This window comes from Hydractinia symbiolongicarpus, chromosome 10 (assembly GCF_029227915.1).
Source record: "Hydractinia symbiolongicarpus strain clone_291-10 chromosome 10, HSymV2.1, whole genome shotgun sequence".
Taxonomy (NCBI): domain Eukaryota; kingdom Metazoa; phylum Cnidaria; class Hydrozoa; order Anthoathecata; family Hydractiniidae; genus Hydractinia; species Hydractinia symbiolongicarpus.
Genome location: NC_079884.1, coordinates 26,364,103 through 26,386,399, shown reverse-complemented (window position 1 = coordinate 26,386,399; position 22,297 = coordinate 26,364,103). Strand labels below are relative to the sequence as shown.

Sequence of the window (22,297 nt, the reverse complement as noted above, 5' to 3'; positions counted from 1 at the left end):
GTCAGATATTACTCAAAATCTGGAATCAGGGTATGAACAGCACCACATTGCAGAAGAAGAAACTGAACAGGAAGTACAACATTTTACTGAACATGTTGCAACTCACCAACCAGAAAGCTCAATTCAGCAACCAGAATCTGGTCCTGTTGCCAGATCCAAGATGTCCCTCCCAAAAAGACAACAGACAGTGCAATACAAATATCCTGATGGAGAATGGAAAGAAGTAAAAATTCTAGGCCCTGCTGGAAAAAAGGGTGGGATCCACAAAGATTGGGTAAACGTTCGAGATCACTCTGACCATGAGTATTCTATGGATTGGAGTGATGTATCAGAATGGAAGTTAGTCGAAATTGAGTCAGACCCAACAGGAGGTGATCCCTCTACTCCTTCTAATTGTGAAGAAGAGATGTGTGTTGCCGTATGCTTCAACGCACCAGATGAGTTCAAGAATGCCAAGAGTGCAGAACTTGAAAAATGGAAACAGTATGAAGTTTACCAAGAGGTTCCAGATGTAGGTCAACCCAGACTAACTGGGAGGTGGGTATGTACCCGAAAAATTGTTGACGGAAAACTTGTACCGAAAGCAAGATATGTCATCCGAGGCTTTCAGGAAAATATTAACATACCTGCTGACTCACCAACTGGCAGTAAAGAATGTATGAGACTAGTGCTTTCTATAATTGCCAGCAAACAATGGACACTAAATTCTATTGACATAAAAGCAGCTTTTCTCCAAGGCAAACCAATACAACGGGATGTCTTTATTGTTCCACCATGTGACGTACCCCTTCCAAACACACTCTGGAAGTTAGAAAAATGTGTGTACGGTCTAAATGATGCTGCTCGTATGTGGTATTTTGCAGTATGGGAAGCATTACAAAATTTAGGATGTCATAGATCAACTATTGATTATGGTGTTTTTTATTGGAAAGATAAAAATGATCAATTGTCTGGTGTGTTACAAGCACATGTTGATGATTTCCTTTGGTCCGGTACTGATGTTTTCAAAGCTGATGTCATAGATAAGCTTTACCAAATATTTCAAGTTGGTCATTCAGCATCATCACATTTTAAATATGTTGGTATTAATATCAGCCAGAGTGAATCTGGACAGCTATCACTTGACCAATTGGATTATATTGAAAAAATCGATCAAATTCCAATCACCCGAGAACGTCAACTTCAGAAAGATTCCATTTGTACCAAGACTGAATCTTCTCAATATTGCAGATTGGTTGGTCAGTTAAACTGGACTGCTACACATACTCGCCCGGATATTGCCTTCGATATTTCTGTATTGAGCTCGACTATGAAAGCTCCTACTGTGTCTAATATCTTGAAAGCAAATAAAGTGCTTCAAAGAATCAAAGGTAATCCATTAAAGATTCATTTCCCTAGCCTTGAATCATTGGAAAATTGCTCCATCATATGCTACAGTGATGCATCGTTGGCAAATTTGTCATCAGGTCAAAGTTCAGGAGGATATGTGGTGTTCCTCTCTGATAATAAAGGGAAGGTGTGCCCATTAGTTTGGAGTAGCAAAACTATTCGACGTGTTGTTAGAAGTACACTTGCTGCTGAAACAAGTGCCATGGTGGATGCTCTTGATGCTGCATACTTTATGTCACAAGTTCTTACTGAAATGATTTCCATTCCAAACACGCAATGTAAGCACATTCAGATTCATGCATTAACTGATAATGAATCTCTTTACCGAAATACTTACTCAACAACAATGGCTGCAGAGCGCCGACTCAGGGTTGATATTTCTGTTATAAAAGAAATGATTTTGAGAGAAGAACTATCCAGCGTGAAATGGATTCCTACATCCATGCAACTTGCAGATCCATTGACAAAAGTTGGTGCAGACCCAACAAAGCTGACAGCTGTTTTGGAAACTGGAAACGTCGGATAGAGACACTATTTACACACTTCTGTTATGAACCTTTGGTTATGTTTTGATTTTGTTTCGGGGCATTTGCAGTGTCGCTATGCATTTGCAGCCGTATGTTTATATTATTGGTTGCGAGAAAAGAGAGAATGGGAATGTTAACATCCTACTGTCTGACTCTAACAATGCAGTTCATTTATGTTTATTATATGTTTGTATATTTATAGGTATTAATATATAGTGGTGGGTTTATCTATCTCTATTAACATTTACGAGTTTTCAACTAGAACAAAAAATAAATTTATAATCTGTGAAAATTGAAAAGAAAAAGAATAAAAAACAAAGTTAAAAAGTAATCTTCATTAGAATTTGCCAAATACATTAAAGATGAAACCTGGATGTTTTGAGTCATCTCTTGAGCTGCTAAATATTCAAATGAGCTGCAATGATCAAAACTTAAAAAAAGCATATTTTTTGGTACACAAGATTTACAGTGCCGATCGCAAATAACTATACACGAGTATACAAGTACAGGTACATTAAATGACGAGTACAGTGCAAGACGAGTCAAGCATTCTGCGAGTATACTATTCCGTACCCTCGAGTACAGCCTCTTGCGCATGTGAGTACAATAAGTGAATGATTTGTGAGCAAGTGTTCAAGTATAAGATAAAAAAAAGGAATCCGTTGTAGCATAATTTTTATCGATAGCTCACATTTGTCTGCTACCTTAGACATTGTGAAAACTTTTACTTCGTTTTCGCGTCGTAAGAAATAACATTTTATTTAACATTAATTTTTTTTATGTTGCAGCAAATTCTTTTTAGTTTACAAAAAAATGTATACTTTTCTGTAATGGCCTTTTTATAACTTTACATTTAAATGCTTTATTTCTCATTAATGAGGAAACCCTTTGCCATTTACATCTTATCTAAATGCTTTTTTCTCCTAGCTAAATGTGTTCTTACTGCATTAAACATTATTCCCCTTCTTCCCATACAGGTATTAAACAATGGACTCTTGAGAATAAATTAAGCCAATCGAATTTAATTTAATTGTTTTGTAAGTAACCAAAAGAAAACACGTGCCTGACAAATGACAAGTGAGAATGATGTATCTTCTTATAAAAAAAATTATATTTTAAAATAACGTTAATCAAGCATCTGCGTCTTTAAGATGCGTAAAAAGAAACAAAAAACTGAATTATTACAGATCGTCTGTAAGAACGATGCACGGAAAAATTTTTCTAATGTTTTTCTAATTTTATTTTCTATTTTTATCTTACCAATCATAGTGTATAAAATAAGTGGCAATAATAAAATGAGTGCCAGTAATGGGAAAGACAAAGTTTCATCTGTCTTATTAATTGTATTTTTAAATTTTTTTTTTCACATTTTGTGTGGCCACCTGTTGTTTAAAAGTAGCCAATATAAAAAAGAAAAAAAGAATCATTAAACTAGATTGTTACATTTTTAAATGTTTTTTCACAGCATTTATCAATTTAGTCCTGGGTACTAGCTTGTTAAAAATACATGTTAATAACACCTAAAAATAATACCTGCCATACACCTCTATTACCAGAAGGAAATAATTTAAATTATGCTCAATGTGATTGCAAAGATATAAATAGATTATAATAATATTCAACGCAAAAGAAAAATTAATCTTCAGAATCGTGTTTTAGAGAGTGAGGAAATCGTTATTGAGAGATAAAAGTAAAGCACATAGTACAGTAAAAATTAGGTTTTTTTTAAAAATGAAACAAAATGGCCTATAATACTACTATATTTTATTAGAAAACTGTTTAAACATTGTGGGATTTCATTAGAAAACTGTTTAAACCTTGCCATGATGTATTTTATTTGAAAATTGTCAAAACAGAGTTTCCCTAAACTTATGAAAACATTGTTCTTCGCTTTAAAAATATGACGAGATTATGAGTACAGTAGAAAAAATGTGCGAGTATTTTTGACGTACTCGTACACACAGTATACTTGCATACTCTTGGAGTACCCACAGGAGAAATTTCTCGTACCCGTAGTTTGATATTTGTGTATAGTTACTTGCGATCAGTACTGTCCAGGAAGCTAAATGTTCAAAGTTGCTTTTTCTTGACTGATTATGCCCTGATTATGTACAACAGCTTGCCCCAGTTAAAAACAGGGCAGAAAATACATAATCAGGGCAACATAATCACGACAGGCCAATTTATGTATGATAGTCTAATATCATTAGTTGCTCGAAAAACATAATTGGGCCAGTCTAATATCATTAGTTGCTCAAAAAACATAATTGGGCCAGACTGGCTTTTATATCATTCGTGACAAGCAAATAGCCGTAGTGGCAAAGTTGTCATGAAACTAAATTTTGTGAAAACCAAATTTTAGGATTCACAAGTTTAATAACGTTTCACCAAACTCAATTCCCGCAAAACGAATAATTTAGGTCATAATTCAATTCCTGCCAAAAAAAATAAATAAAATAAACCCACCCATCTGCAAAATCTAGTTAGTTTTCAATGGTGCTTTATCATGGAGAGAAAAATTACGTCGAGACTTTTTTCTTTCGCTATGCTGAGTTTTCAATGGTGTGTTTATCTTGCAGAGAAAAATGACAAGTGGCAATAATTCGTCAATGCAACCACCCGATCGAGAGAGACTTACCCGGATCAGGTGAGTATTTTTCTTGCTTAAAATTGCTTTTTAAAAGGGCAAGCTACTTACTGGCCAAAAGTGTAATATAATTTTTGTTTACATCAAGTCATAAACTTATTTGCGCCGTGTCACTGATTCAAAAAAAATTCACTGTGCTGTTCCAATGCTATTGATTTCTCGAGTTGGATGGACTACATGGTGCATATTTTCAGTTTAGGTTGCACATGCTGTGCCTCTGAAGCTCATTTTAGCTGTTTTATAGACATGTGCTTGGAATTAGTTTAGTTAAGAAGCCAGTATAGCAAGCTATATAGAGAAAAATGTGCGTATTTTTTATCATATCTGCCACAACATATAGTAGAGAAATATTTACATCTTTAACATAGCTAGTTAGCTGTCTCTAGAGCTTAAGCTGACTAGGTGCTAGGCAAGAAGTCTCTTCTAAGCACCTTCGGTTTGTTTCTGTATTTAGCTAGATAAAAATTTACCGCCGGCTATGACTCATTTAATCGGGCGGTCGTGAATAATTGCCACCAGTTCCGACTCGCTCGATCGAGTGGTTTACTTAATCGGGGGACACTCGTCCGATCGGGGAATCTGGTCACTACAAGAAAAAAAACATAATCGGACCATGCGTGCATAATCCCGCCGTCGTGTTTATAAACAGGCCGTTTTCTCAATCTGGGCAAAACACCACCACAAAATGTTGCCTGGTTTAAAAATATGAATTAAGTTTTCTAGAAAATTATTGCAAAATTTTTAGAAACCATGGCGGATTTCACCTAATTTGTTCCGCAAAATTTTAAGTTGAGTTTATGTTTTTTGCATAATTAGTTCCGTGATGTTAAATTATTCAAAATGGTTTGCATCAACATAAAAACAACAACTTTGTACCAAAGTAGTGTGTTCTTCTTGGACCAGAACAAGATAGAAAGGATACATGTCTCTTTTCCCTGCCTTCCCTTCTCTCATAAAAGGGAAAAATGATTAGTTTAATTCACTAGTTCATCTATCTATCTATCTATCTATCTATCAGTTTCGGGAGATGACACGAAAAGGGAAACGGTTTCCCCATGTTTTATTAGGAAATTCTTATGTCATATAGGGAAATGGTTTCCCATATAGGAAACTGTTTCCTAAACTAATTTTTTTGATTTTAATTTGGGTTTCCCTTTTGGGAAACTGTTACCCATTCTCAGAACCATTTTACGGAATTGCGGAAAGAGGCCACGATAAAATTTTTTTGTGATGAAAGGGATTGTGGTTAAATTTGCTTCACCTAGCACACCCCACATCTTTTTTCATCCCACATAGATACCAGAGGCATAGAGCTTTACCCCTGAGAATGTAAACAAAGAAATTCTTCTCTAGCGTACAGAGGTACTATTTCACCATAAGTACAATATCATCAGGAAGAAATAAATTCTGTTCATGCCACAGACATAGGTGTTTAAAGCCACTTTTATTGATTTACGGCTCTTCCTCGGATTCATGTTTAACAAAATACAAGGTTTGAATAAACGAAGCAAACTTCTGTGGATAGCTACGCCTGTATCTTTCCCAGACTCGTGATTCGCTGATTATTTTTTTCCTCGCAACTGTGGTACAATTTTTCCAGACTTTGTAAACACTGTTTTTTCAAATAAGCACGCCACAGGGGACTTAGAGAATAGTATTAGGTTGAGTTACCAGAATATGTTGTTTCTTTTTCACAGTTAAAAACTTAACTGGCGAAATTGTACCCATGCTGGCGAAATTTTACCACTCCATTTTCCAGGCCTCTTGTGATATTTTTAATTGTCGGTGTCCGGCTATGTTTAATATCCAAAATAACCCACAATAGGGCAGCGCAACGCAAAGCGATAAGATAAATACTATTTTTTTTGGAAAAAGTGGCGAAATTGTACCATCGTACGCTAGCTAATGCTGACTTTTTCTGTTTTATTAAAATTTATAAAGTATTGACATCCTGTTATATTTGAATAGGAACACACATGAGCAAAACTAAAATTGTTGATTGTCTGTCTAGCTATTTTCTTGTTTAACTTTTGCACCTATCATTGTTTTTTATTGTAGAAAATGAGGTAATAATTCTATGCTCACTGAAAATCTTCATGGCATCATTCAGTCATGCAGAAAATGAGATTACATGGAAAGCTAGAAAAGCCTGGTAAGATTTAATTGAATTATTTAAGGTTTAAAGGGATTACAAAGTACTTTTACAAGTTGGGCTTACCTAAATAATTTTCATGCAAAATTCCCAATGACATATGCACTTTTTGTTGAAAGTTCATATAACTTCAGATATTGCTTTTTAAATATTTATTATTCTTGACAACTTGAACGCCACTTCGACCTTCTTTTTTGTAAAAAAAACTTTGAACTAGCTCCAGTCTTTTTTAAAAACGTGACCCCATTACGTAAGATATCAGAATTCATAAATAAGTGTGCCTCTACATAATAATAAAATTCATAATAATATCAGTTAATAATAAAATACACAGGATGGACACATGCATCTGTCCAAAATTTTTGGCTGACAAAGAAGGCCTGACATCTCCATCATTAAAAGGTACAATTTGGAATTGGAATGAACAAATACTTCCACAGCTGGACAAAAACCTTCACAACTTTTTTAGCCAAATTGTTTTGCAAGGAAACTGTGCAACTATAGCAACAGTGCAGCAAATATTTTTGGTATTCGGGTAACCACCAATCGACAACAGTGCGATGTGAGTCAATCCAGAAGCTTGGTTGATGCCTGCAGTGCTTTGCTAGTGTAAGAAAGGTAGCGCCAGTTGCTTACAGAAGTCAATCATATTATATCGTGAGTCTAAGCAAATTGGAAAAAGTGCTACATAAGATATTTATAGGGTGGGTGTAAGCTTGAAATCTGAGGAGCTTCAGTGTCCCACAACCTCAGTTCTTTATGGCTTAAAAATGAATTAGACGGTCTGTATTTATTGACTTGTTTCATTATGCGAGGCAAATCAGAGGCATATTGACATGGGAAAAAAATACTCATAGCATAAGTATAATCCAACATGGCTACTATAGAGTTTACTGGATCAAAGGTGCTTCATTTTTAAACCTTATTTAAGGTACTGTACTTGGCCAGAGCCAGACGTATCATTCTACAGGTCACAGCTAAAAGGTTCCATAAGTCACCACAATTAACATGAGCTAAATGTTTAGAAATGTTATTTTTTTTTAAAAAAAACGAACTACATCGCAGACTAACAATAATATATATGATATAGTATAATTTAATAACACACTATAGTTAATAAAATAGTTATTAAATTTAGGTTAAAAATAGGTTATTGCCGATAGGTTATTGCCAATGCCACAGGCCCGGTCGGGAAAATTTACCCACGCGAGCGCTAAATTGATCACATAAATTAATCTGCATGAGCGATCCATGTGCAATCACAAAAGCTTGTGCAAATTAGTTTGCGTGAGTGCTCAATAAAACAAAAGTTAAGACATGTACATGTTTGATCTGTAAAAATAACATAAAATAATCCAGTCGTCGCTGATTAAAAATATCAACAAACACACTCGCTTGAGAGCCTTTAAAATTAGATTCTTTTTACGTCGGCAATAAAACAACGTGAGATTTATTTCAACTGATTTGCGTCGGCATTGTGTCGGCAATATTTTTTTGTAGTGAAATTGTTCAGTTGGCAATATCTTTCATCATTATCCTTTTATTAGGGCTAGGCCTCTCATGTATTCAGTGTACTAATGGATGGCGAACTTCGGTAGGTTAATAGTTTTGTCAACTGGCTTTTACTGTTTCTAAATGAACCTATTCGGTTAGGGCATCATTAGATTGTATATCGCAGAAGTCGCCGGTGACATGCTTTAAAAATGCTTGTCACAGGCACAGTTTAATATGAAGTAAAACTGTACAGTACACTCAATTGTTAGAGTCTTCGCAGAACATCTCTCCTCACAAAACCGAAGGCAGGGCTGACTTATTACCTGATGTGTCGTGTGGGAGAAAGAACTTCTGGATTTCTTTTAATACAATATACATTTTTTTTATTATTAGTATGAATCAAATAGCATCACAGTATTTCTGTAGCCTGAATTATTTTAGTTAGTGATAAGGCTGAATTTAAAATATTTGTGTTTGCCGTCGCCCGAGTGTGTCAGTAACATAGCACGGGTTGAACTTATTTTTTTAGGTCACCGTTGCAATTTTTTTTTCTTTTTGCAGATGCAGGAATGCCAGCCTTAAAACGAAACCCAAAAAAATGAATTTTGTAAAATGTAAACCACAAGTGCAAAGTTGAACGTGATGATGAGTTGGCAGATTTGGTATATTTTTAAAACTTTATTAAAAATGTTTTTTCTTTGGTATTACATCATGAGAACATTTGTCTGAAAGCTGTATTAAGGTACAGGGCACCTAACCTCTCCCATGTTCTGGTTATATTTCACTTGCATGGGTGCGAATTCTTCTCGCAGTATTCTCTGTGACGATGAAGGTCAGACTGACTTGTGGCATAGTTCCAAATGGTCTTTTGTTCGAGTCTCAGTGTAATGCACCAGCCGAGCATAAGAGTGTCAGCATGAAGGAAAGGGGCCAACCTTAATGTTCTCTTTACCTTATGTTCTTCATAATAACACGATCGTTCTTCATAAGCTTTGTGTTTTTGGTTGCGCTTATTTCGTAGATTCTCTTAAGATGTGAAAAAAATCTCGTAGGATCTCTAGTAAATTCTGATAAATAGTCTCTTTTTGGGCGTGTGTGGGCGTGTGCGCGTGCGATCACACGCGTCTCCTGACTGGGCCTGTGCCATGTAAATTTAATTATCCTGCATGATTGGTGAAGGGTCTCTTTAAGAGACAAGAGAGGAGTTAAATGTCCTCCACCATACCTTAGTTTAAAGAAAATGAAATTCCAGATAGTGATGGTGTCACTTTAAAACACACCCAGTTCGGTCTGTGAACGGTTGGCGCTAGGAAGGGCATCAAACCAAAGCTCTTTATTAGTGGCAGTAAGAACAATTGATCAGGCAAACTGCGTAAACAGGGCTGGAACTCTAAGGAGTGAAGGCGTCGGGCACGGTAGGACAGATGTCAGGTGTGAGCATCATCATGATGATGATGATGATGATGATGATGATGATGATGATGATGATGATTCTACATTTTCCTTGTGAACTAAGTATGAGCACTAGACAAAAAAGATTAATAACTAACTATATTTGTTAGTCCGTAAAAGAATCCAATTTGCGTCCATTTTTTCCTGCTTCTTAGAGTGAGATAATAAGGTTTTACAATCATTTTGGACAGAATATTGGTATTATAGAATTAGCCCGCCTATCACAAAAAAATATAAAACTAGTTAGTAGCTTGGAGAATTGATGCATGGTATTGTCAAGAGACAATGGCTTTCAGCACGCGTTTGATTGGAGATTTTGGTCTTTATATATTTATTTGTGTGTTTGTTTATAGTCATTAAATTATAAAAAAATGTTAAGTGTTAATAACAACCAAAATAAACGTAATATAAACATATAGATATACCATAGTACACCTTAAGATGAAGAATGGATTATTTATTATAAAGGCTAATTTAACTGGACTAGTAATTAATTTAATGAATTGAACAAACTCTGTTGAGTTTTATACTAAAAAAATTAATTGTCACTTGAGGTTCTATAAATTTTTTTGCAATTACTTTCCTAAGAAGAAAGTTTGAAACTTGCACGTAAAGTTTTTGTTAATGTAAATGATGTCACATTTTTATTTTATACATTGGTTGTGTGACGTTACAATGGCAAATTATAAAATATGCAAATTAAGCAAGTCTAACATTCCACAAGATTATTAGAATTATGCTTTACAATAAAAAGAAATTATTCTGCAAGAACTTTTTAACACGGTATAATTTCTTGCTCAATTTTTTTATTATTGATATAAGTATTTAACTTTTGTATTTAGGTTTTTAAATTCAGGTGGGGAATGACAAATGCTGAAAAGACACGCATTCAGCATACCCCCTTACAGATTATACATTGTAATTTTTTTTTTAAAAAAAACAGTGATGAAATTTATGCAGGTACTTGGGTTATTTAATAGGAAATATTCATCTTCCTCTCAAAAAAAACTATTTTTAGTAATCCTTTTTTTGTTAACATTAAAAAACTTGAGTTTAGAAATTAGGGTAAGAAATCAAAAGATTCATTTTGAATCCTATGTTTACAAATAAATGAAGCGGGATTAGATTTATTATTTAACTTGTGTCTTATTAAAAAAGAATTAACCTAATACACTATCTTCTTTATATAAAATTAGTACACTATTGGAAATTAATTAAAACTTAATTAATCCAGATTACTTTGTTTTTAATTTGAATAACAGTTTGTCAAAGTTTTAAATGCAATCTCATTATACCATGATTTATGCATTTTTTAGGTGAACATTTGATGGTCTGCCATCATGAGGTTCTCCGAACATCTTGGAACACATCTTACACCTGAATGGAGAAGTCAATATGTGCAATATGATGTATGTATACCCAAATTGAGTGTAGCATAAAATAATATCCATTTTTCATGTTCTAATATGTATGGTGTATTTCTTAGGAATTAAAGAAAATTTTATATCAAGCCCACGAAAGAGCTCCAAATGCAGAAGGTAAAGGTTTGTTACACTTGGTTCATTTGACATTTACCAAAGATAATTAAAAAACCTGTAAATGTTGATCTTCTATACTTAAAAAATTATTTTCCTCAATGAAGTCTCCATATAAACAAGTAACATCTTTTTTTAAGTGAGCAAATACCGTATTCATTCGAACAAGCACCCTGGGCGCTTAATAAGTTTTTATACTATTTGCGTGGGTGCTTAATCGAGGGGGGCGCTTAAAAATGCTTGGCGCTTATAAATTTTTCCTAATTTTGTATAAATTAAAAGCAATGGTAATTTTCAATTTTGTTTTTTTTTTCTTAAAACTGTAAATAAACAAAAGATGTAACAAAATGAAGTTTAGTTTGAATATTTGTGTTTTTTTATTCTCAATATAAGATATATATATATAACTTTTTCAAGGTAGTTTTTCGATTAAGCGCCTTTTTTTATCAGGTTAGCGCTTATTTAAGGGGGCGCTTATTGAACTTTAAGAAAATTTACCTGGGTGCTGCTTTTTGAGGGGTGCTTAAATAATGCGCTTAATCGGATCATTACAGTATGTTATGACTAAGAAGTTAAGAATAAAATAGGAATAGGAGTTTATTTTCGTTTATTTATAAGTAACACGTTTTTACATTTCTTATTGTATTTAAATAGCTTAACTTATGTGTGAGCCAACAAAACAGGTTTGCTATAACATCTCTCTGTACAAAATGTAAAACAAATTTACCTCAAATTTACCTGGGAAGTAAGTTATCAAATTGCATTTGCACAAGAACACATCCACTACCTATCACTTAACACACAGACTTCAGAAAGTATTGATGTATAATAGTTGTATGGCCTATGGATTAAAAATTAAGGTTAAAAAATATGAATGGTTGATATTCAAGCAGTTGTTAAAATAAACAACTAATGCAATATTAACCTAAGCATATGACGTCATCAAAAAAATTTTAAACCTTAATATTTTCTTAACTAATCATTGAAAACGCATGATTCTATACATTTTCTAGATAAGCATTGTAAGCTATGCACAATCGAAAGAACAGGATAAATTATTTTAAGTTTAAGCTATTAATGATGGGAAATTTTTGGCCTCCCAAAAATGTTGAATTATCATGTTTTCGAAGAAAATCTTGGCAAATGATGTCATGTTGTTCTTAAAACCAGTGGGTTGGCCCAGACCTTGGAAATTGAATTTTTTTTTGAGATGTTGTAATTAGCTGTACAATATTTATAATACGTTGCAATGGCTTTAGTTAGTCTTCACTACTGTATTGACATCAGTGATTTGACATTGTGTCATATTGTCAAAACAGTTGAAAAATAAAAAATAATATTTAGCTACTTTTAAAAAACTAAATCTTAAAAAAGCCTGCTTTGCCTGTTACAAAAAATATGGTATGGTATTATTACTAGTCGTTAACCCGTGTATAAATCCACAGGTTTTCTCCTGTCCTTTATTAGCCACATTTTGTGTGTCTTGCTACTGTGGTTACAATTTTGCGTGACAGACAGACGCATAGGGCTGTTATAATATAGATTAACAATATATTTTGACAAACATTTCAGATGTGAACGAGGAAGTCTTAAGGCAACACTTTACCAAGTATGAGGATGGATTTTTCATGTTTTGTGATAAAGAGCTAGCTAAAGTAAATACATTTTTTGCTGGTGAGTTATTTATTTTATTATGTTAATTTCATGAAACAAAGTATAATGCTGTTTCATTTAGACGTTTTTTTACGGGTATTTTAAATTGTCTCTAAGATTGTCATACTGTGCACACTCAATGATTTGAGTCTTCATGATCTTGCCAAAAGCCCTTGGTATTTTGATTCTTAATTTAGGTCCTCTCATAATCTGAACCTCTTGATAAAACATTTGTTTTATTTTTGCAGTGTAGAATGATTATAATTCATGTGTTATGATGTTTCTCAAAAATATTTTTTGTCTTCTATACCTCACACTGTCTCCTTGTTTAGCTTTTAGGATGACGATTTTTTATTTGAACATGCTTTAACAAATTAAACTGATCATTTTCCTTGTTGTTAGTGAAGTTTTTCATAAATCAAAGTCTTATTCTTAGTCCACGAAGGTAACACAAATTGTAAATGTAACATGAGTTGGAAAAGGTTCGGTAGTAGTGAATACTAAGTCCCCAAGAAAATAATTGTCTGCCCTTACACTAACCGAGTCCCTTACCAGAGGAATTAATCCCCTACCTTTAGTGTATGTTTTGGCTCTGTACAAGAAATATACTGATCCTTTGAATTTTCTATTCAGAAAAACTTGCTGAAGCTGTTAGAAGATTTAATGAATTGCAGTTGGAGATAGCTAATACTGGTGTCAAAAGACTTCAGAGAGTTGCAAAAAATGCTAACTTTGATCTATCAGATCTTGATGAGTTTCAAATAGGCCGCAAAATAGGAAAGAAAAAATTAGAAGAAATGAAATTTGCTTTAGGAGAGTTTTATTTTAGTCTGGTACTTATTCAAAATTTTCAGGTAATTAAGAAAATATTGTATTTCTTTATAATTTGTAAAGCAGTTTATGCCAGTGTAGTAGTGTATTTTTTTATAAGGAATTTATTGTCACTTAAAGTTTGAGGTGGGTTATAAGATATGTAGATGTGACATGCTTTCTAGAGGATTTCCAAATATATTTTTCTTAAAAAATATCCACATGATGATATACGTGTATTCACTTTTATGTTCACTGATGATGATGATGTCAGACATAATATTAGAGATTTTGTATGGCAGATGGATTTGGGAAACTGTTGAATACTTTAGGATTTAAAATGGAGAAATTATAAGAATCTCTTCTGCACTTGCAACCTGACTCAAATAAAGACTAAAGTAAACCGACTAAAGATGAGTTTAGTAGAAAGCCATGTAGTATATCACATACACAACTCACAATAGCATGTTTAACCATTTTTTATAGCAACTTAACTTCACAGCTTTCCGCAAGATCTTAAAGAAACATGATAAGGTAAGTTACTGTTTATCTCTATGTTCCAAACTGTAGTTATTTATTGCTTGTCTACCTTGAAACCATAAATTCTTTCTGACAAAATGATTTTTACGTAAATGATTGCAACATCATCGCTGTGATTTTTGTGTAAAAATCACAATAACGAAGTTACAATAATAGCCACACTAGTTCATGCACACAATGTAAAAGTAATATTTTTCTCCTATTTTTTAAAACTGAATTTGAGATGTTTTAAAACCTTTTGTGATACACTCTAAATGTTCAACAAGAAAAATCATCCTTTTCTTAAGTTTTTGCACTATGCTAAATGGCTAGGTAAATAAAGAATTCAGCTAATTTAGTAGCAAAGGGCGTAGGAACCAACTTTTTGTATAAGTCTTCACAAGATCAAAAATTATTCATATTACAGAAGGACAAATCACCAACCATAACACAATTATTGGCCATATTTTAGCAGCCATTACCAACTTGTATTGAATTTTTGTTTTTTTCTTTTAATTATACCAATGTTGAAAACTAGCGGCAGCCATAAGCGTTAGGTATTCAATGCATTAAAATATTTAGTAAAATTGAAAAAGATAGAATGTCTAAAAAATGAAAAAGTGTGGCATGTTTCCCTTCGTTATCAAGGTTGCAAAGATTTTAAGAAACACTGAACACCTTGTTTCTTTATTTGAAACTATATCTTTTTATATCTTGTCAAATAATTCTTGCCATTTCACAGTCCTAAAAAGAAAACATGCTACACAATCACAAATAGACATCGTAAATAGCCCATTCAATATCTAATTTATAATTTTGTAAAATGCAGTTTTAAACTTTGATTTGTATTAATTAGTGCCAGAAAATCCGTTTTTTACTCGTTATAATATATGTTGCAATCATTTTTATCTGCAATAACGTATATGACCTTTTTGCATTTAGATGTTCAAGACAACCACAGGTGTTGAATACAGAGTAAAAAAAGTAGAGCCATCCACATTTTACACTAACAAGCAAATTGATGAACTTATTCTTGATACAGAGGTACTAGATTTTATTATTACATCTCATCTTTCCTTAACTTATGGCAAAAATGTTTAAAAAAAATAAGATGTGGTATACTAAATAATTTTGGGGAAGCAGCAGCAGTATTTACAGGGCATCAAATTTCACATAGGGGCAACCATTGTGACTCCATGGTGAGCTGTTTGTGAAAATCTTAGTGACTGTAAGGGATATAGTCAGAACAATAAGTAACTTTTTTATGAGGTTTTGGACCTCATGGCAAGGGAAGACCGTTAAAAAATGTTCTGTTCATTTAGTATGCATTCCCTTCGTTACATACCGTCAAAAATACTCTGCTATTTTATGAGAGCTGTTATTAAACTGTTTACAATTAATAGAAGAAAACTATAAAGGAAAAAGACCTTCAATTTAAAAAATACTTGTTAACTAGCACAGAGCAGCAGAAAAAATGAGTAGAACCATTAGATGGTGGCTGATCATGGTCAAGGACATTTTTTTGCCATCATTCTTGTTTTCGTAAAACAAAAATTGCTTTTATTGTACGGAAAGTTAAGTTCTATAGACAGTACTTTTCCATTTTTATCTATGAAGTATGGCTTAATGATTTCCCAAAAATTCTGATAAACTAACCTTTTTATTTTTATTTTATTTTAGACTATTGCGATTGAAGATTTGGAAGGTGGTGATAGAGCAAAAGCAATGAAGAGACTCCGAGTTCCTCCTTTATCTGAAAGAGTATGTTGTTGTTGTTGACAAAATTATTGCGAAAATAGAATAATAACAGGGAAAAAAGAGGGATAAAGACATAAAACTTTCGGGGAGTGCGCTATGGCACTAGACTGCGTAAATGTACTTTTAGTCCAAAAGCGTATAGAGGGTTCTAATCATATGTTAATTATGCTACTATTCTTTAAGAGCAACCTGACTTTTATTACTACGTCACATATTTTATACAGACTCCAGGAATAGTAAAGTCTTGCTTTACGATTGAGTCTAGTCTTAGCTTGTATTTGCATCCCTTCTACATTTTTAGCAAAGTTTATCTTCATCATTCTGTTGGGGATTGTTTTCTGGTATTTTTATCATTCTGGTCATCGTGCTTTGTATTTCTGGTAAGTAGTATGTTTGTGTTTTTCTTTTAATTTTGAGATGACAGATGTGCAAAGTTGCCAAGTATTACAAAACATCAGCAGAAGATATTGTTCTGTATGTAGATAGTGTTTGGCTAACCTGCTTACCAGACTGTTTTTTTAGGGTAAATGTTATTGATTTTTTTCTTATTTAGCTTATTACAAAGGTGATAAGTTAGATTGGCAGCCAGCTGTTCGTATGTACAGAGGGATGTTAGTAACCTTTATTATGGTGGGCCTACTTGGTGTGAATATTCATGGTTGGGGACGCGCTGGTGTTAACCATGTATTGATATTTGAACTGGATCCAAGACATCATCTTACTTATGTCAACATGTTAATGGTGAGTTTAAAAAAATGCAACCCCACTTATAGCAAATGTCCCAATTAATGGAATCTTTTTGTTAGCGAGACGTTAATGTTTCACTTTCTGGAGGTTTTTGAAGTTGTGTTTGGGGCCTACTTGTGAACCCTGCATAATTACCCAAAACATAAAGTAAAAACTACTCCACGTGTTATTATTTGTAACTTTTTAACAAAAGGGACTTACAAGAACGCATCCATCTGTGTTGTGGCTAAGTAACTGTTAAAACGATAGAGTTTGTAGTTTTCTGTTTCTTCGAGTATTTAATACCTGCTTTAATAGTTTATTTTTTGTTGCTTTTTTGCCAGCTTCTAAAATTTATTTTCAAAATAACGCAATACGTTGGCCAGGATTTTCAATACAAATTCTTAAAGATTGTGTGGAATTTTGTTAACGTTTGATCTTTGATACCGTAATCTCCGCGCACTTCATATTTTAACGCTAAAAACATGCTGCACATGATTGGTAATTTAATCTTTCAAGGGAAAATTTGTTTAAAATAGAAAGCCACTAAAAACATCATCCCAATTTCGTAAATTTAATTGACAATAATAATTCTATGTTCACTCTTTTGCTGCTCAAAAGTTGCTTAATTTTCCAATAAACTTGCGGCAAAGTCGCCAAATTGTTTGACGTAGAAAAAAAGAGAGCTTTCTTTCAAGAAGTTTCACCTGTGTATTTTTATTAACTTGTGTAATTTTTCTCCTTCTTTCTCGTTTAGATAGCATCGCTGTTCGGCACACTATGGTGCGTCAGCTGCTTGGCGTTTTTGTTTAGTGAAGATTTCCATTTACCTGTGTTTGCACAGCCCATCAGTCTTGCTGCATTCTCTCTCTTATTTCTCTTCAACCCGACAAAAACATTCTATCATCGATCAAGAAGATGGCTTATTAGAATCCTGGTAGGAACAGAACATTTTTTGATCTTGAAACTGTGAAAAGCTAACTTTAATGAAAGAATTGCCCTGCGTGATTATGTGAACACGCAGGCAGTTAAAGGATCCAGCCAGGCGTTGTTGTACTATTAGCCATTTTGTCTCTTTGTATGATTCGTGATGTTTCTAGTGATCGGATATTTTATCGATCCTCCTGTGGTTCACCTAACTGTTCTGTGACTGTATCTAGGCTATGTGTTGTTATGTACGAAGGTTGACAACACACACTACCTTCACAGCTACTCAATGACTGCTTAATTTAAGTCCAGTGTCAACTAATTAAATATATACTATATTTTTTTTTTTTTAGTTCCGCATTTTGACCGCGCCGTATTATCCTGTCCGTTTTGCTGATTTCTGGCTGGCCGATCAGTTGAACAGTTTGGTTGTGCCGTTGTTAGATTTTCAATATCTAGCTTGCTTTTATATATACGATTGGTATCAGGATGGTGGTAAGATTATTTTTTAGTTTCCTATTCACCTATCGTCAATATACGAAGAAATATATCAATTTACGAAGTCAAACTCTTGTGTAATTCATCTTCATCTCTGCACTGAGAGTAATAATATTGTACATGCTGACCACTGTGAAGTCCTGGCATCTGTCAAGTGATACTTCATTCAACAATTTTATTTTATGTGTCTATCATAAACGTTTTTTTTCATTCTTTCACAATGTACCAACTTTTTAAGACAACATTCTTCAGAGATTTAGAAATGGTGTTTGCAGTTTTTATCTTTGCTAACAAATGACGGGGGAGTGCCTTTTAAGATAAAAAGTATTCATCATGATTGGACCAAAATTGTATTGTTGTGACATAACAGCACGATAAGGTTCGCCTGGTGAAATGAATTTACTAGTGGGTATTGATATAAAAAGAAATTCATTCAAAAAATTGATAAAGTAAAATTGCTCGATAGAAATTGTAAAAAAAAGCTTACTCGCAAGAATTGATAAAAAAGAAACTTGCTTTGGAAAATTATTAAAAGAAACTCCCTGGCGAGAGTACACGTTTTCACTTGTTTTTAGATGATCGAGTATGTACTGATCCGAAAATTATAATTCGTCCAGTCATAGCTCTCCTTCCAGCATGGTGGAGATTTGCACAATGTCTCCGACGTTACATAGACACGAAAAAATCTTTTCCTCATTTGGTAAACGCAGGCAAATATTCTACATCCATGTTTGTGACTCTGTTTTCAACACTTTCTTCTGTCCGAGGTGAATACTTTTTTTTGAAGAGGATTATTTTTAGGTCTGTCCGATTCTTCGTGCGCTGCTACATGAAGCCATCAAAACCAACATCTTGTGATAAATGACATTTCTAAGAAACATCGTATTTATTTATTCAATAAAAACAACACAAAATATTTTTAATTAATACTTTTGTCTATATGCACAGCAAGTGTCCTAAAATGCTGATGTGAGAAAAGCCACGTAGGATGCAATTGTACCTGAATTCTAGAGAACAACTACTTAGGATGAGCTCTTTCCACCATATGTTTAGGCCCAAGAACTTTTTCCCATGTTCAACAACAATTTTTATTCTGTTTTTGTCTTTATAAAACAATATTCTACAATTCTTGTGTGTGCTTATTATTTTTATTACTTATTTTAGATCATGGCGAAACCGGAAACCCTTTATTTTATTTCTGGGTTTGCTCTTTACTCGTCAGTACGTTTTACACCCTCTTTTGGGATATCCGAATGGACTGGGGTCTGTTTGCAAAGAACGCGGGAGAAAACAAATTTTTGCGGGAACAGATCGTCTATCCACACAAGGTAAGAGTGTATTAATACCTGCAGAATACAAGATTTTAATAAAATGTCCGTAATAACCCAAAAAAACTGGGGAAAATGTGAGAAATGTCAAGTATCTAAGTCAGAAAATGTCAGGAAAGTATGCCGTTATTATTGATTGGACAACCGGAAAAAAATGCTTTATTTAAAATTTTCAAAAATGATGAAAAACAACTTTCTAAGCCCTTATTATCATTCACCGCAAAATTTCTCATGTTTTTACTATTAGACTTAACATTTATTGTATACTAGTCGTTAGCCCGTGGGAGAATCCACAGGGTCGCCCGTCCTTTATATTTACCCGTCGCAACAAAGTGGATAAAAAGATCTCGCATTTGAAATTCGTGTTTCCGTAACATCATTTTCTAATTCAGCGGGGGGTCCGCGCAGAGACAGACAGACGACGGCTATTATTATAGAGACTGCTAACTTATTTCTAGCAAGAGAGGATTGAAATTAATTTTGTAAATATCGGCGTCTTATCGACCGATGTATTACAATTTATTACTAAAGTACAAAGCCCTTTTTATCATTTTAGGCATACTATTATCTTGCTATGTTGTTTGATTTACTTTTTCGATTTCTTTGGACACTCACGGTCTCCATTGGAAATGCTGGTTTTCTCCATCACGAATTTTTCACTCTTTTTATTGCAACATGCGAAGTCACTCGGTAAGTTCAAAAGTAACACTTTTTTTATAAAGATCAAATCAGTATGATTCGACTTTAATGTACATTTTTCCGAATTTCTTGCGTGCCGAAATTTTGACGAACTTTGCGAAATTAAATTTCCATGAAAAACGTTTAAGCGTTTCATAAAGAAATTGTTTTCTTTTTCTATTTAATCAGTTGATTTTATTGCGCGTGGAAAAATCTTTTAAGAAATAAATAGTTCGCTTTTTTTAAATTTTCGCGCGAGAAAAATGTGCGAAAAAGCAGATTTGCCTGGAAATTATGTGAATTCCTCTTGTAAAAATTTTAACTTTTCTTTAGTTGTGGAAAAGGCAAGCATCTTAAAATATCTGAATTCGATCGATTAGCAAAAATAAATTTCCCAAATGGCGCGATTCGTTAAATTTTTCTGCATTAAATTTTTTTTACCACGCATATAAAACGTCTCAACCATGTATGTTTTAGTCGTTTCGTGTGGAACTTCTTTCGTTTGGAGAACGAACATCTCAATAATGTTGGAGAATTCCGTGCTGTTCGCGATATTTCGATAAAACCAATCGTATCTAAAGAAAAAAGAAAACAGTCCATGTCTCTCGAACACTTGATGGATCTGGAAGAAGGCCCTTTACCCAAAGGCAAGGCTGTAAAACACATTCTAGATGCGTCCGAATCTGCCACTTCCAGCACAGCTGGCCCAAACAAATTGTCAAATACGATCAAAATAGTCTGACTTATCGAGGTATCGTTTAAACACCTACTCGAAAAAAAAATCACTCGTCCCCTTGACGTTTCATTGACATGTTAGGGAAAGTAGTATATTTCAAAAATGTTTTATTGTTTACAAGTTGTATATATATGCTAGTTTTTTTTTTTCGATTTTTTATTTCTTTTTGTGAAAATAATTTTGATAGTTTTCTTGCAAAATATGTTGTGGTCATCTTCATAACGACTCTTGAAAGAAAAAGCTAACAGTCTGATTAACCTGTTACAAAACAGCAGAGAAAGTTCATGCGAAAACCACAACTTTCGCAGAATAGTTTCCCATAAAATGTTCAATTATCATATACATGATGTGACAGATCTATTCATGTTAAGTCTTAACAAAGCAGAGACGTGCTTTTCTCGTGGAAGAGCAAACTTGTTTGTTTTTCCGAGAAAACCACTTCATGCAAAAAATATTTATGCCGTACGAAAGGAACGATTTATTTGTTTTAGTGCAAAAACCGAACCTAGGCGAATTTTTTCAGGAGCGATCATTTGCGAATATAACTCCTGATTATATTTTCGCTCGTTTTTGTGTTAGCGCATTCCTGCAAATACGCGATATGTTGTAGCATAACGTTGATGAATCTTTTTCCCCGCAGAATTTAAACGAAAAAAGTCCGTAATACGCGTGTAATCCATCACAAACGATCGAAATCGTGCAAAATAAAGAACGGGTGTTATGTCTGTCAGTAACATATGATTTGGGTTGCTTTTATTTTTGGAGCTGGAAAAGTTGGTCTGCAAAATATAAATAGCGTGCCGCTAGACACACGACGTCCGATGATGTGTTGGCACGTAGCAGTCAATCCAGTTGTACTTGTTTGACAACCAGAGAAGCAGCCGTTTGGCTTTTATTTTGTTTAGGAGAAATAGGAAATAATTAGACCGGATTTTTAATTTGTTCTCTATTCCACATTCTTCTATACGTGTTCCCAATAAGCTTCCCAGGAGTCGTGAGTTTTCTTTTAGAAATGTTGATTTACTAGTAAATGTATTTAGGCATCAGTGTTTTTACACAACTTTCACATGTCCACGTGAACGTGATAGCCTGCGGGATAAATACTTTGAACTCTATTTGTGAAATGTTTTAATCCACATTCCATTCGAGCACTTAAAACAAATTTTTAACAGTGGTAGAATCACGTTTATGTAACGTGATATTATCGTAAAATTATACATGTTGTTGTTCAACAAATACAACCTCGTCCCTAGGGATTTTCTTGCAGCTGGAGTGCTAGCGAGTGAAACGAACAGTCGAAATGATTCAAGATTGTCATCGGAATAGAAATCCTGATTCATCTAGCATTATACAGAAACTGTTAGAAAAAATCAGTGAACCTTGTCTCCACGGATCATTTATTCAGGGTCCGGAAAGGGGAGGAGGAGAGTTTAGGTCACTTTTGGTACACGTAAATTCTCTGTGTACT

The 22,297-nt window shown here is 33.7% G+C and overlaps 1 protein-coding gene across 2 annotated transcripts; it reads left to right on the top strand.

Annotated features, from left to right (window-relative positions):
- Positions 1-6,601: 6,601 nt before the first annotated feature.
- LOC130612145 (xenotropic and polytropic retrovirus receptor 1-like) lies at positions 6,602-21,029 on the top strand. 2 transcript variants are annotated; one of them, XM_057433441.1, is made up of 16 exons: positions 6,602-6,715; positions 10,978-11,070; positions 11,148-11,199; positions 12,769-12,870; positions 13,483-13,703; positions 14,146-14,193; positions 15,121-15,222; positions 15,859-15,939; positions 16,238-16,316; positions 16,490-16,677; positions 17,420-17,599; positions 17,943-18,084; positions 18,663-18,854; positions 19,252-19,415; positions 19,972-20,105; positions 20,571-21,029. In XM_057433441.1, the coding sequence occupies exons 2-16, from the start codon at positions 11,002-11,004 to the stop codon at positions 20,833-20,835; spliced, it is 2,019 nt and encodes a 672-aa protein (XP_057289424.1). In that variant the 5' UTR covers positions 6,602-6,715; positions 10,978-11,001; the 3' UTR covers positions 20,836-21,029. The 2 variants fall into 2 exon arrangements, with proteins under 2 accessions (XP_057289424.1, XP_057289425.1); XM_057433442.1 differs by lacking the exon at positions 6,602-6,715 and adding an exon at positions 10,426-10,444.
- Positions 21,030-22,297: the final 1,268 nt, after the last annotated feature.